This window comes from Camelina sativa, chromosome 16 (genome assembly GCF_000633955.1).
Source record: "Camelina sativa cultivar DH55 chromosome 16, Cs, whole genome shotgun sequence".
In the NCBI taxonomy this organism is placed as follows: domain Eukaryota; kingdom Viridiplantae; phylum Streptophyta; class Magnoliopsida; order Brassicales; family Brassicaceae; genus Camelina; species Camelina sativa.
Genome location: NC_025700.1, coordinates 20213833 through 20227038, shown reverse-complemented (window position 1 = coordinate 20227038; position 13206 = coordinate 20213833). Strand labels below are relative to the sequence as shown.

At 34.6% G+C, this 13206-nt stretch overlaps 2 protein-coding genes and 1 non-coding gene across 3 annotated transcripts; 2 read left to right on the top strand and 1 right to left on the bottom strand.

Annotated features, from left to right (window-relative positions):
• On the bottom strand, window positions 3082-3969 carry LOC104751431 (auxin-induced protein 15A-like). The gene has a single exon (XM_010473369.2). The coding sequence runs from the start codon at window positions 3814-3816 to the stop codon at window positions 3487-3489; it is 330 nt and encodes a 109-aa protein (XP_010471671.1). The 5' UTR covers window positions 3817-3969; the 3' UTR covers window positions 3082-3486.
• TRNAE-CUC lies at window positions 11305-11377 on the top strand. Its single transcript has one exon. It is a non-coding gene; the product is annotated as a tRNA-Glu (tRNA).
• Window positions 11472-13206, top strand: LOC104753861 (DNA-binding protein HEXBP; the record flags this gene model as incomplete). The annotated part of the gene is given in 4 exon segments (XM_019237574.1): window positions 11472-11554; window positions 12032-12213; window positions 12689-12781; window positions 12867-13206. Coding segments are annotated over 3 exon segments (576 nt in total), but the record flags the coding sequence as incomplete, so codon positions are not given.

Below are 13206 nucleotides of genomic sequence, written 5' to 3'. Positions count from 1 at the left end.
GAGAGAGAGAGAGAGAGAGAGAGAGAGAGAGAGAGAGAGAGAGAGAAGTTAGAGAGATTCTTTCGAAAGGACAGCGAAGAGAGGCCCAATGAGAGAAGCTTGTTTAGCTTTACCTTTGTACCCTTATCCTTTGGTCATTTCACATTCAGCTACCCCCACACCCTCGTGCATGGCTAATCATTAATCCAATAGTAACTTCAAATAATTCATGACATGCATGGGACAGAATATATAATAGTCAAACAGAGGAATAAGAAGAGAGAAGTAAAAATTAAATAAATCAAAATAGGGTTAACAGCTTAATATATACAACTAGCGGAATTATCACTGATCAAATTCCCAAAATTGATCAATTCTAAAAAAAAATTGCTTTGTCTTTGTCAAATTCTTTCACTTTTTAGTTTTTTATTTGTCGACTTTGGAGGATTTTTCGAAGGCTGGATGTTACGGCCCAAGTCTATTGTGGAAAGACCCATCCACTCAGGCTTAACCAATAATTACGAGCCACCTAAGAGATGATGTAACAACATTTACAAGTTCGATTTGGTGGAGACCCGATTTCCTTTTTATTTATCGAGATTGACGGTGACGCAAGAGGCCCAGTCCAATATGGACATGCTTTGATCCTTCTAATCGTGTAAATATATACTAGATACAGTCATTAGAGTTAAAAAAATCCATATAAATGAACTGTACAAATTCTATTTTATCTTAGTTAATTTGGTGACAATCGCCGTATAAATTTAGTTTATCTGATTCTACCATAGAGAGAATCAGCTATATTTAGTATATGATATTGTTACATTCAATGAAATTTACGGTTGATGTAGTCATGATTATTATTGCATCAAAACATTATAGAGTATGTATATATGACATAACATTATAAATGTATATAAAAACGAAGTGATAACATCTCGTGTGTTTTTTTCCTTGGTATGCTAATTAGTGGATATGTAGCACTTTCGGACTTGGTGGGATTGTGATATCTTTACCGACCCATTCGCATACAACTATTAGGCATTATCACATCTTTATAGGCTTTCTACGTTCACAAAGACAACGTCCTTGGAAAAAGACATCTTTATTTATAAAAAGTCGGTGACCATAAGGAAAAGGAGATTAGTTAAATTCTAGCAAATTATTAATTGTTCATCTTCAAACCCCGTACTAAAGCCTTTTATCATCAATCAAAACAATGAAATCCGTACGGTAATAAATGGATTTTAAGAAATTTGTGACATACTATCACTTTGCGTATAATGCGGAAATAACATTCAATTGGTTAGGAGAAGATAGAAAAAGTAAAAGGAAAATAATTCAAAGAAAGCACTGATATGTATGATTGATAATGATACCTTCATTCTTCCGTAACACTTATCAATAGTTCTTCCTCAATCCTTGGTGGAAAATACTAACTTCACCTACAAAACGGAAAAACTAATATGACTCTCAATACGTGTCAAAATCTTAAACCCATTTATAAGACTAATATATGTGGCAAAGTAATATGCAAACTGAGTTTAATCTCATAATTAAATTAAGCAAACCGAAGAAAAATTCCATCCGTCCATAAAGTACCGTAGTACGGTAAAGAGAAGCAGGGATAACGTAGTAGTAGTAGTTATGTCAAATCATCATATAATAGGGGGAGTGCAATTACACGATACGGTGAATCTTATCGTGATCTTGAAGCCCATGATACAAGTCAAGCTTTAATGGTTTATTATTATCTAAGCCGTCCAAAAATAATTGAAGTTGGCTCCCATCAGCTACCACTCTGTGTTCTAGAGGATTATTAACCCTCTTGTTGTTTTTGTTGGGTTCATGATCATCTAAATAATCTATGTATACGAGATTTCTTAAGCTGTTGTGGGTCACGTTCGCATGTGCTTATCTCTCTCTCTGACGTTGATTTTGACATCTCCAAAACTTTTTTTTTTTTTTTTCTATTTTCAAAAACCGATTTTATTACCGAAGAGTGGGACGAATTATCAAAGCAAAAAACACACATACTGTAATAAACTTTTGTAGATTCTATGCTTAAAGTATATATTTTTCTCACGATTTGTTACACATTTGTGAAAAAGTGTGTATGGTTATATAAAGAAACCAAACGTAAATGCCATATGGCTAATTAATTTTAAGCGGTTGAACATCAACATCTAGATAGGTTTTAGCTCATTAGGAGTTATGAGTTTATTATAGCTTTTAATTTTGTCTATACCTATAGGTGTAATGAAAATTAATATATCCTCAAATGTATCCATCTATTTATCAGAAGATAGTAAGATACTATACCAGTTACGACCTTTTTTGCTCTACCACCCAACTTTAGGGTCCATATAAAAACTTTTAAGTTTTAACTTAATACAGAAACAGGTATTCTATTTCCAAAATAATAATTCCAAATTTGTTTAATACAGTATGTGTTTATTATTACCTTCCAATCTCGTAATTAATACAAAGTTAACGCTTATACAATTTTTCAACATATACCAGAAGAACCCTATATATAGTTATTATACTGTAACGATCCTGCAACTAACATTCCATCCAGATTCTTTTTTCTTTATCTTTAAGTCATTTCAACAGATTTAACGGCTAAAAACCGCCGATTTGTAAAGAGACACACCAGCTTTGCTTTAAAAGAAGAAAAAATACACTATGGAGTTTTTACAAATTCAAAATATGAAAATAACATTGAATGCATATTACAAGTAAATTTGTGGAGAGAGACAAAACTCTAGAAAGTAACGAACGACCGTGTCTTATTGCTCTCTGTTTTCAAGGACTATGGTACTTTGCTTTTTGAGTCTAAACTATCTCAGCAATGAGGTTTCTTTAAAAAAAAAAAAAAAATTATCAAACTAAAAATACTGTAGTAAAATGGAGTAACCAATTTCACGCCTACTTAAAAATTTATTAAACACCCTCAGTTATTTACAAGTCTTAAAAAAATAGCAGCTTTATTAGCTTCGCCAATTTAACAGAACCTTTTTGGGAATTTGTTTACATTATACTACATGTTGACTCCGCGCAGAGATATTTGACTGAGTACGCGTGACTAGATTTCAATTATCACGTATTCACAACTTGTTTACAACAACAAGATGTAGAAAGAAAATCACATCAAGTAAATAAAAAAAAACCAAAGCCTTAAGCTGATAATAATAAAAGTCTCTCATTCATCAAATATTAAAAAGAAGTCTCTCACAGGGTACAACATTGAACAAACCACACCACCATGAGAGAGTAAATCTGAGAAGAGAACCTAATAGTAATCATTCTCATTTAGGTTTGTTTTTTCTAAGGGTTAGTCTCACTCTAATACAACTACTAAACCCATATTAACCAAAAACATAACTAAGTTTTGCTAAAAACAGAGAAGCATTTACTCAGCAGCTTCCTCTGTTTCCCCTAAAAACATCTCAAATCTCCAAAATATATTAACTAAAAAAACCCTAAAAAAAAAAAGATATATGTTCATCGGAGCATGGAGGTGGTGAGAGATCGGAAAACGACTTCTTCACAAGGGATAGTGAGACCCATGTCATGATCAAAGCCAAACTCTTCCTCTGCTTGCTGGAGAAGAAGCTGAAACTCGGGTCGGGTCAAAAACGAAATGGGCACAACGTACCTGACCCGATTCTCTCCTACGTAGACGACGAAGTGGCCTTTAGGCACGTCAAGAGGAGATCCGTTTTCGTCTTCACTGTATACATTGCTCTGTTTCTTCCCCAAGCTCGAGCACCTCTTCAAGATTTGCTTAATCATCGCCGTTTGCGTTAGCTTGTTTGCTTTCTTCATCGCCATTTCTCTTCGAAAAGGATCTCTTCAAGATCTTTTCTTTTTTTCAACAATGAAGGATGAGCGTGATTAGAGAACAGAGAGAGTGAGGGAGGGCTCATGGACTTATGGTTGAGGGGTATTTATTGAGGCCTGAGCGAGTGGAAACTCGTCTTTTTTTTTTTTTTTTTTAAGTTTTTAACGAAAAAAAAGAGAATATACAGGAATTTTTTAAAATTGTACAGTATCTACGAAGATTTATAGTTTTATACACATCCACAACATGTATTATTAGTATGTGTGCATAAATAATTAATTATAAAGAGAGAGAGAGAGAGAGAGAGGGTGATGGTGATATCGAGGCGTTGAGGAGATTATGATGTGTTTGTTGTTTGAATATGAATTTGCGTGTATGCTACGGGTGACCATATTTGTTGTGCATTTAGATGATAAAAAGTAGTACTATTTAATTTGTTGCAGAATTGATGTAATGTAGAAACTCGAAAGCGACCACTTGGGTCATCTGGTTTGGCTCCAAGAGAGAATCTGTTGAATTCATTTTTTTCTTATACAAAACAAAAATAAAAACCAAATGGATGCGTAATTTAGATTAATATATATTCAAAAAAATATAAATTGTGTTTTCAAAGCATGTGAAGACGTGGGGTCCTAAATGAGACGAGTATGTGTGGAATTTGTTAGACGGACGGTTTTGATGCATATTCTCATCTTACTTTCACTTTTTGTGGTTGGAATATATTTGAATATCTAGCTACTGATTTTTTTTCTTCTTTTTGGTACATGCATGCTTGTCGATTATGTTAACTAATTAGGGTTTCAATCTCATCCTTCGAGGTTGATTAGGGTTTTATTCGAATCTGTTGTACTAGTATAGTAGTTGTTCTTTATATTCGTATTTTATCTTTAACTGTCTCCACTTTATGGTTAACGTGGCACATTCTCCCATTTACTTGTCCCATTTATCTTACATCGAGCGTAGGGCTTTTTTTATCCAAGTTGTTATCGAATTATTAACAAGCAAAGCTCACACGTACGAAACACTCAACGTGTTACTTCATGCACGTTGTCAAACAGTAAGATAGAAAATTCAATACTTAATAATCCATAAATTTTGTTACAAAACGTAGCTAACGTTCTTAATTTCAGCATTATCGAATGGAAACTAGATATTAGTGCTTCATATAGTAAAATATGATTGACGCTAGGATATTTTGTACAGTATATCAAAGGTATTTTGCATTAGAACATTTATCTTAGTATATTTTGTTTGTCAAAGTTGCTGGATTTTTTTAGATAATTACAAATCCCTCACTTTTTTTTTTCGGTTTGTCGGATTATGCTGTTTAATATCTGCAATTTGATCACAAAACTCTAAAAAAAATTCCTAATATTTCATAAATGAAGAAAAAGAACGTACAGAAAAGTACCACGATCTTGATTATTGAACCCGTGAATCTAGAAGAATAAAAGAAAAAGACATCAAAGCTGAAACTTCACAAGGATAAAAGGCGCGTTGTTGTACCCAATGAGCCACTAGTGAGTAATATTTCCCAATATTTTATATAGATAGAGAGAGAGAGAACAAGAGAGATTATATAATTAAGAAAAAAAAAAACAATGATAAGTGTTAACGTAACACGTATAACCGAACTTCTGTCCACTTGGGATCCCATATACAGTGAATCTTTCTCTATAGTAGTATTGAAATGCGTCAAACAATAATAGCAAGTATGAACAAAAAAAAAAACAATGAAGCAGAGGGAAGGGGTCGATGTTTCGGACCACAAACCAAAGCCAAGAAAATTGTCGTAACCAAGCGAGGACTCTCCAACTGTCTCAACTGACTCACATGCTCTTCGTGCGTTTCTCTACTTCTATAGTCTACCTCTACAATTCTTATACCTTCTTTGGATTTCAAGATCTACCGGCAAGCGTTTTCTATATGAAATTCTTTTAATATTAAAATAAAGAAAGAAGAGCAACGGAAGAAACTATTCAAAAAAAAAAGGGGAAAAAAAAAGAAACGTTTCTAAGACAAAAAATCACAGATATCACTAATTTATTGATGAACTTATTTTTTAAAAATAAAAATTTAATAAATTTTTTTTTTTGAGCAATCATCGACGTTTCTCCCCACTGGACTTGGTCCAAGTCTCTTTCATTTTTACAAACTTCCATTACCTTTTGCAAGTTAACTTCTTGCGTTCAACTATCACATAGGGAGATTGCTAAACTGAATGTTGTATGTTTTCGAAATCAAATATTAATGTATCATGTCAAATTATAGTATAAATATATTATAACTAATTAAGTAGTCACGTTACCATCTTTGTGAGTTGGTATCGTACGTGGTCCATTTTCAAAAAGTTTATCATTTTTGGGTTTTAAAGCTAAAAGTTAGTCTCATCTAAATTCTAAATCAGCAATGTGTGCAACTGAAAGTTAGATAAATTATTTAACAAGATAACTTTAAAACTTTTGATATAATTAAATATATCGCTCCAAGTTGCATGAGTTCAATAGCTCGATCCCTACCCCGAAATTAAATTTGCAAATTAACTTCTTGCATCCAACTATCACAGATTCACTGAGAGGATAATTTATACACTCACGTGGTTTTCTCTGCCTCCATAACCCCCAAACGAAAATCTTGAAAACTATGCAGCAACAGAAAGATATTGCTAACATCCGAAATGCGCACACAATATATATATATATATATATATTATGTATAATAATTTATAACACATTATAAATTTGTTAGCGTGTATACAATTCATTTATTACTAAAACAATGTAGAACGTAGAAACGAAAACAACATTTTTTGGATATATCTTGGAAAGAAAATATTGAGACGAAGTGTGAGAGACGAAGACAAAAAATACAGTGGAAGCCGTGACGAGTTTGTTGTTTGTACAATAACAACGATCGAGCCTGATAGATGAATAGTAACCAAAACGGCATCGTGTGGATAAGGCTTAAACAAAGGAAAGGACATTTGTAAATTGGGGAGATAAGGACTTAAAGGTGTCTCGTTCGTACAATGACAGTACTCGAACCGGTTACGGCTTCTCGAATTTAATATCTGCAAATTAATCAAACACATGCACATGCACATGCAAGCCGTATATTTTTTTCTTGGATTTTTTTGATGTGGTGCGTATTCCGTCTTATTCTTCGAATCCATTTCACCGCATATCTACTTATAGTTTTCCTTTTTTTTTTAATAATCACGGCAAGTTTATCTCTTTGAAATGTAAATGAAATATAGATGACAAAAATATCAAAAAAAAAACGACAGTTAAAAAGAAACTAAATAGCTTATAGTTATATTAGTGTCTTTTTCTTTGTAAATACTACCTTAGCACAATTCAACTATCTACATGTTAGAAGGTACTGTTTTGTTACAAATGTTATATGGTATGAAATTATACGGATGAAATAAAATGACTGCGTATGCATCCGTATAGACAAATATTGTTTATATCTACTTTTGCTAAATTTTCTTTGATCTTGCATAAAAATATCCGTATAACATCCATGCAAAACGCACGTATATGTCTAAATGCTATATGATGACAAGTTGTCCAGTTAGTATATAGGTATATTCCACGTATTTTAGTGGTAACTAAGTAGGTATATTCCACGTATTTTAAAAATGCATTGAAACGGGGGGATGACGGAATGAGGTTAAGTCCTAACGAACTGCGAAACCTCATCTTTAGAATGAAACCAAACTCACATGTTCCATCAACGAGATTTGTCACATGAAACCAGAAACTTAAATTGTTTTGCTTTCAATTTTTGTAGAAACTACACTAATGTTGATGGGTCCCTTAACGGCGGAATAGTTGGTAATAGACACAGACTACATAAAGGACCATCATGTTTATTTTTCAAGCGAATTTACAAGACACTACTACCGTTTAATCAATTTTTCAGCCAAATGTCCTATATTTGCTGTCTGATCTTTTCAATAGTTATGTAAACAAGAATTTATCTGCTCGAAAAAATATAAGTTTCTGCCTAACCGAACGATTCTCCTATATTATCAACCACCACCCTATAACTACATACAAATATCCTTTTCTTAATTATAAAAGTAGGTACACACATCATTCGAATCCAATTTTTTGAAAAAACTATATGAACTTCATTTGTTTGTGGGAAAGTAGACACGAGATTGATATGTGGAAATATCTTTTTTTCTGAACTATATCCGGAGAGAGCAGAGTAGGGGTGGACGTTCGGTTTTTCGGTTTGGTTTTTTTGGTTTACGGTTTTTTTGGTTTTATAAAAATGGAACCATAAGGAACCCATATGCAATTCGGTTTGGTTACGGTTCGGTTGTTTCGGTTTACGGTTTTTTCGGTTTTACCAAAAATGTAACCATATAAAAACCATATGTATCACGGTTTGGTTCGGTTTCGGTTTGGTTCCGGTTTTTAACGGTTATGCCATGTTTTAAAAAATTAAATAGTTGATACATAACTAAAAAATAAGCATAAAAATACAACTTAAACATAATTCAAAAAATAGAATCAAAATTTAGTTTTGTAAACCCAAGTTCTTAAATAAAATTTAGACTTTAAAAAGTAAATCCTATTGGAAAAAAAAACCTGCAAAAGAAAACCCAGAAAAAAAAAACCAGAAAAAACTTGCAGTATCTTGTCTACGACTCAATTCTTCATCACTCATCACCCACGGTTATTGGCTTCTTCATGCTGCTTATGAATCTCTGAAAAACAAAACAGAAAATAAATTTACATTGACATCTACAAATATTTATGTAAGATCTAAATCATGAACACATACCTTCGTGTAAAGAATCCATAAATTCAGTTTCTTCTAGCATTTTATGAATGTCAACACACGCATCAGAAGAATAAGATGATGTTTTTAGCCAATTTTGCAATAAAATTAGCGTTTCAACCATAAACGGAGTTATTGTACTCCTATATGGGTCTAAGATGCGATCTCCGGTGCTAAAAACAGATTCCGATGAAACATTAGAAACAGGAAATGCAAGCACATCCCTCGCCACTTCTGCTAATGTCGGGAACTTAATGCTATTACTCTTCCACCATGATAGTATATCAAAGGGTAGCCCAAGAAGGTTAGCTTTCACTGTTTCAACATTTTCCATCATATATATGTTCAACTCATTGGCTACTACTTCATCATTTTTCTTCTGTGACTGCATCAGACTATAGCGAGTAAACATTGTCGAACAAGACTTACGACTATTCTCACAAGAACCCATTGGCTCGACCACACTTCTATCTTGTGACACACTTGAAGATTCATCCATTTTCTTAGTACGGAAGCTACTATAGGTATCAAACAACTTGCCTAACAAATCTGTGACTTTTTTTTTAAACCTTTCTGCAATTGTAGTTCCTTTTCCATACTTATCCTCAAAACAAATTGTCACAAATTCCATTTTGCAGCGTGGATCTAGAACACTCGCAATAATCAACATTTTGTTTATCTTCTCAAGACCATCCCAATACTTATCAAACTTCTCTTTCATAGGAGCTACCATGGTCCTCACATGTCCATCTTCACTGTTTTCCATAGTCGTTAAGTTTGCCTCAATAGTGCAGATCTCATCATAACATGTATTAGACGTCACCTTTGAATAGGCAGAAAATACCAAAGTTGATTGGTAGAAACCCTCCAAGAAACCTACCAATCGAGTAACATCATCCCAATCTACAGATGTCGGCGGTCCTTGTGTTTTCACTCCATTATCTTCTTCTTGGAAATAAGCATCATAAGGTCGATCTTCAAATCCCAGCTTATCAAAGGTAGATCGATACTTGAGAGCGCTATCCAACATTAGATATGTAGAGTTCCACCTTGTTGTACAATCCAGAGGCAAACTACCTCTACTATCTTTCTTGTCTAAGCCTAAACGCATATGAAATGACTGAAATCGTTTATCAGAAGATCTCACATACTTCACTGCATTCCTGATTGCTACGACACTCTTATTTATTCTAGTCAACCCATCTCTCACAATCAAATTCAATATATGAGCAGCACACCTTACATGCATAAAGTCTCCTCCGAGTACTAATGATTCATCTCCTGAAAAGTTAACGTTTTCCTTTAAATGCTTAATACCAGAATCATTTGCAGAAGCGTTATCAACTGTGACTGTAAATATTTTCTGAATACCCCACTCATCCAAACAACTCACTAATTGATTCCCAATTGTCTCTCCTCTATGATTCGAGATAGGCTTAAAACTGATGACCTTTCTATGCAAAAACCAATTCACATCAATGAAATGAGCAGTAACCACCATATAGCTGACACTAGTAGTTGGAGCTGCCATATATTTGTAGCTAGACAAACTCTCTGCTTATACTCACTGAAAAAGCTCATTAACATAGCTTTTTTTTGGTAGTACAGCTCGACAATATCTCTAATTATTGATCTTCGAGAAGGAATATTAAACTGAGGTATAGCTGCATTGCAAAAGTTCCTAAACCCAACCTTTTCAACAAAATTAAATGGCAGCTCATCCAACACAATCATTTTCGCTACTGCACTCCTACAAGCAATTGGACAATATTTCACAGCAGCTAAACCACCTGATTCATTTTCAGCTAAGTGTTTTTGATTTTCAGCTTGAAGAAAATTTTTGTATGCCTTTCAAATATTGCAGTGGCTACGCATTGTACTAGTCCCACTAGAAGCTTTCTACTTAAACATAACACTACAAAAGTTACACTTACAACCATCGGGGGGGGGCCTTTGTAAAGCAGCTCCAAACATCTGAACGGTGACCACTTTGTTTTTTTACCGCTGGTGAAGGATCATCATTATCGGTTGCTTTCCTTTTTTCAGTGGGATTAGGATCTTGACTTGAATCTGCCTTCTACGATTTTTTTTTTATAATTGATGATCAGTTGAAAAGTTTATTAATAACATAAAAAAACAGAGAGAACAAAAAAAAACCTTTGGTAATTTGAGTTGCAGAACTTGTAGAGGAGGGAGATGCACGAACTACGTAGGGGAACAAAGACGATGGCCACAAGTAATTATGAATATATATATATATATATATAGGTTAGGGAGTAGAGACCTAGGATTAGAGTTTTGTAATTCTATAGATTACTAAGAGATCAATAACTATAAGTCCAATAAAGAAAAAAAAAATATTGATATTGTTATATAATATAAAATTATAAGTTGGAGAAACTAATTATATCTAATTTATCCTATTTTTAAAAAAAACCAAAAAAACCATTCGGTTTTACGGTTTTACGGTTTTTAACCATACCAAACCTAAACCAAATGCTTAACTAAAATAAAAACCAAACGGAATTTTAGACTTAACCATAACCAAACCAAACTTATTACTTCGGCTCGGTTTTTCGGTTTTCGGTTTTTTTGCCCACCCCTTCAGCTGAGAGTTTTTGTGAACTAAACAGTTGTTAAACTATGAGTTTTATAAATAGATAGATGAATCTAAGCACAAATCCGTTGTAGTCTAGCTTGTCAGGATACTCGGCTCTCACCCGAGAGACCCGGGTTCGAGTCCCGGCAACGGAGTTATTTTTTTGTTTTCATTTTAATAGGTATAAAAGCCCACGTAAAGTTATAACTCGGCCCACAGAAAAGCCCAGCCATATAAAGGAAAGGGAATAAATATATATATATATATATATATATTGATGTCTTAATTACTCGCCGGGCAGGATTATTTCTCGGCCAAGTTTTCTAGCTCAGGTTCGTCGTCTCCATCCTCCTAATCTTAAATCATGTTTAGGAATTTTTTTTCAGTTTTACCCTTTAATTTTTGTTTATTGCTATGGAGATTTCGTGAGATTTGATTTCAAGTAGTTATAGTTTTGTGGTGGTTCATAATCTGTGGTTGAGTATTGTTGTTAGGTTAAGAATTCGATTTTTGTGAGATCTGTTTAGGTTGTACAGGACGGTGTGATAATGTTGAATCCGGTTTATAGAATTCGAAAAAGCTTTGATTTTTGTGATACCCTTTTGAGTTTATGAGGCTGTGGAAAGAGGGTTGGGACGATGATGCAAAGAAATTGGTGTTGCGGAGTTCTGGATGCTCTCAGATCAGATCTGTTTTGTGGGTTTCTTGATAAATTCGTTGGGAGAGTTGTGTTGAAGAACTTGATGTATTGTTGAGGAGAGTGTGAAGGAGGGTAATGTTGGTGTGTGGTTGAATGTTGTTGTTGGCAGGTGTTTGATGTAAAAGTTGTTGTGGTTTGGTGGAAGGGAATGAGTTCAATGAGCAGAAGCAGGAGTCGAAGTCGGAGTCGTGATCGGTTTCGTAGTCGGAGTCCTAGAGACAGGAGAATGAGACCTGAGCGAATTTCTTACCGTGATGCTCCTTCTAGAAGGGAGCCACGTCGTGCTTTCAGGTCCTTTTTTTTTGTCTTTCATGTCTTGGCCCTTTCTTCACTAGCAACAGTTGCTTCTCTTTTCACTCTCGACCCCAAAACCATAGTAACTGTTATACTTCTCTTCTCTATTAACTTTCTCATACTAACTATCGACATAGAGGTTAAGCAGAGCTGGCAATTTCAACCACAATCCTATGCTTTTAGAATTGCTAATTCAGTTGACTTGCTGAACAACTTCTCTAATCTCAAGCTTTATTCTCTCTTCTACTCTTTACCAAGATGGTGTGTGATTAGGGCGGAACCAGGGTTAAGTGAAGGCTTTTCTTTCAATGTTTATCTCCAAGTGTTTCTTTGATTGAATTGATAGTCAGTGTTAGATTGGTTTTAGTTCAACTGTTTGCTTGCATACATACTTTTGGGTGGAATTATATTCGATTCAATGCGGTGACATGATTGTCACAATTTCTTGATCTTGTTGGAATCATTTGTTCAGCCAAGGGAATCTCTGCAACAACTGCAAGCGTCCTGGTCACTTTGCAAGAGACTGTTCTAATGTTTCCGTCTGTAACAACTGTGGCCTTCCAGGGTATATATGTCTTCCCAAATTTTAATTACTGAATTTTTTCTGTTTATACGCATTCCCATTATGGTTCCTTGAACTCTCTCTGCAGGCACATTGCAGCAGAATGCACAGCAGAATCACGGTGTTGGAACTGTAGAGAACCGGGCCATGTAGCCTCAAACTGTTCAAACGAAGGAATCTGCCACTCGTGTGGCAAAGCTGGACATCGAGTGAGAGACTGCACTAACCCGGATTCTCGTCCAGGAGACTTGAGGCTCTGCAACAACTGCTTCAAACCGGGGCATCTCGCTGCTGACTGCACAAACGACAAGGCGTGCAAGAACTGCAGGACTTCAGGTCACATAGCTCGTGACTGTCGGAACGAACCGGTTTGCAACATCTGCAGCATCTCTGGCCATGTTGCTAGACAATGCCCGAAAGGGGACAGC

What these genes read in the sequence shown, in the direction of transcription:
- LOC104751431 (XM_010473369.2), bottom strand. Translation starts at nt 3,816, where the DNA reads ATGGCGATGAAGAAAGCAAACAAGCTAACGCAAACGGCGATGATTAAG.